Consider the following 1229-nt stretch of genomic DNA (forward strand, 5'->3'; position numbering starts at 1 on the left):
TTTTGGTTTGGCCACCAACATTAATACCTAAAGAGTGAATTACCTGCACTGAGGGTGTTGTCCACAAAAGTATGGAACAATGTAAAAGAGACGTGGGTTAGAACACTCTGGGTAGTTCTCCATGATGCAAACATTAATGTCCTGCAGTGAAGAAAAGGGGAAATGAGTCAGATCCTACAGCCAAAATGAAAGCAGCATACTGGGGGAAAAAAATTGCAAACTAAGCAAAAAATTCAAAATGTGCTTAGAAATCTTAGACTCATTTTCAATGGATTATACGCTTAAATATACTCCATCCACTGTACCACTCTTCTAGTGGCCACAAGGGGGAACCACTTACACAAGCAATGAACCAGTCTTCTGAAAGTCCTAATCTCTTATAAACACGTCCAAAACACAGACTAAACAGGACCCAATGCATTAACAGAAACAATGCTTTATCACAAAAGCTTTAATTACACTGGGGAAAATTAGATGGGAAAATGTGAAAAGGCAATGTACCCACACTTAAAATGATCAACCGGGGAGGGCCAGTGTATTTTGTTTCCAATTTACGTAACAAAAAGAAACCAGACTAGTCAAAGAATGCAAGACATCAAAACATAATTTCTCCCTCTCCCTTGTTTAATTACCAAGACTACAATATGTTAAATCCTCAGAGAACAACATGGATAAGAATAAAAAATCTTATTCGGAAAAACAAAGAAGAAAGGAAAGACGTCAAAGATGATGCTATAATGATACTTGAAAATTAAACAAACTGATTACATGCTGCAAAGCACAATGGTCAAGATAATACTTCTTGGAAAAGAGGGCGATATGTCAGGTTAACAGCCTTGTCTTTAACTTGTGCACAAGAGAGGTTAAGTAAAGACCACAGAGCCATGAGGCTCCAGACACCATGCACTGCTTTCCTTTCATGAGCCCCAGGTGGGTGCCTAAGAGCTGGGGGGAATCACGTGCAAGCTGTGGGTCTTGAAGAAAGGAGCCGTCATGCTGGCAGGTAGAAAAACATACCGAGTTATTTCAGCATTAATCTTTCATAGTAGAATGCCCTTTACACATGACAAGTATGAGCTGATACGTGAACATTATTTCTCTGGCCTTTATTAAGCCCTAATTCAGGAAATAGGAGGAAAGGTCTTCTAAAGTTGACACACTTGCACTAATCTTTTTCAATTATCAGTCTTTTTACAAATTTAACACATACACACACACACACACACACA

General features: G+C 38.7%; 1 protein-coding gene and 1 pseudogene across 1 annotated transcript in view; one reads left to right on the forward strand and one right to left on the reverse strand.

Moving 5' to 3' along the window:
- LOC122324516 overlaps positions 1-1229 on the forward strand; it is a 307667-nt pseudogene that overhangs the window by 113350 nt on the left and 193088 nt on the right.
- LOC122324513 (uronyl 2-sulfotransferase-like) overlaps positions 1-1229 on the reverse strand; it is a 7329-nt gene that overhangs the window by 2231 nt on the left and 3869 nt on the right. The window contains exon 3 of the mRNA XM_043219006.1: positions 44-141. Within this exon, the coding sequence (XP_043074941.1) occupies positions 44-141 (98 nt within the window). The remainder of the gene's footprint in view (positions 1-43; positions 142-1229) is intronic.

The sequence above is a fragment of the Puntigrus tetrazona genome, chromosome 20, assembly GCF_018831695.1.
Source record: "Puntigrus tetrazona isolate hp1 chromosome 20, ASM1883169v1, whole genome shotgun sequence".
NCBI classification, from domain to species: Eukaryota; Metazoa; Chordata; class Actinopteri; order Cypriniformes; family Cyprinidae; genus Puntigrus; species Puntigrus tetrazona.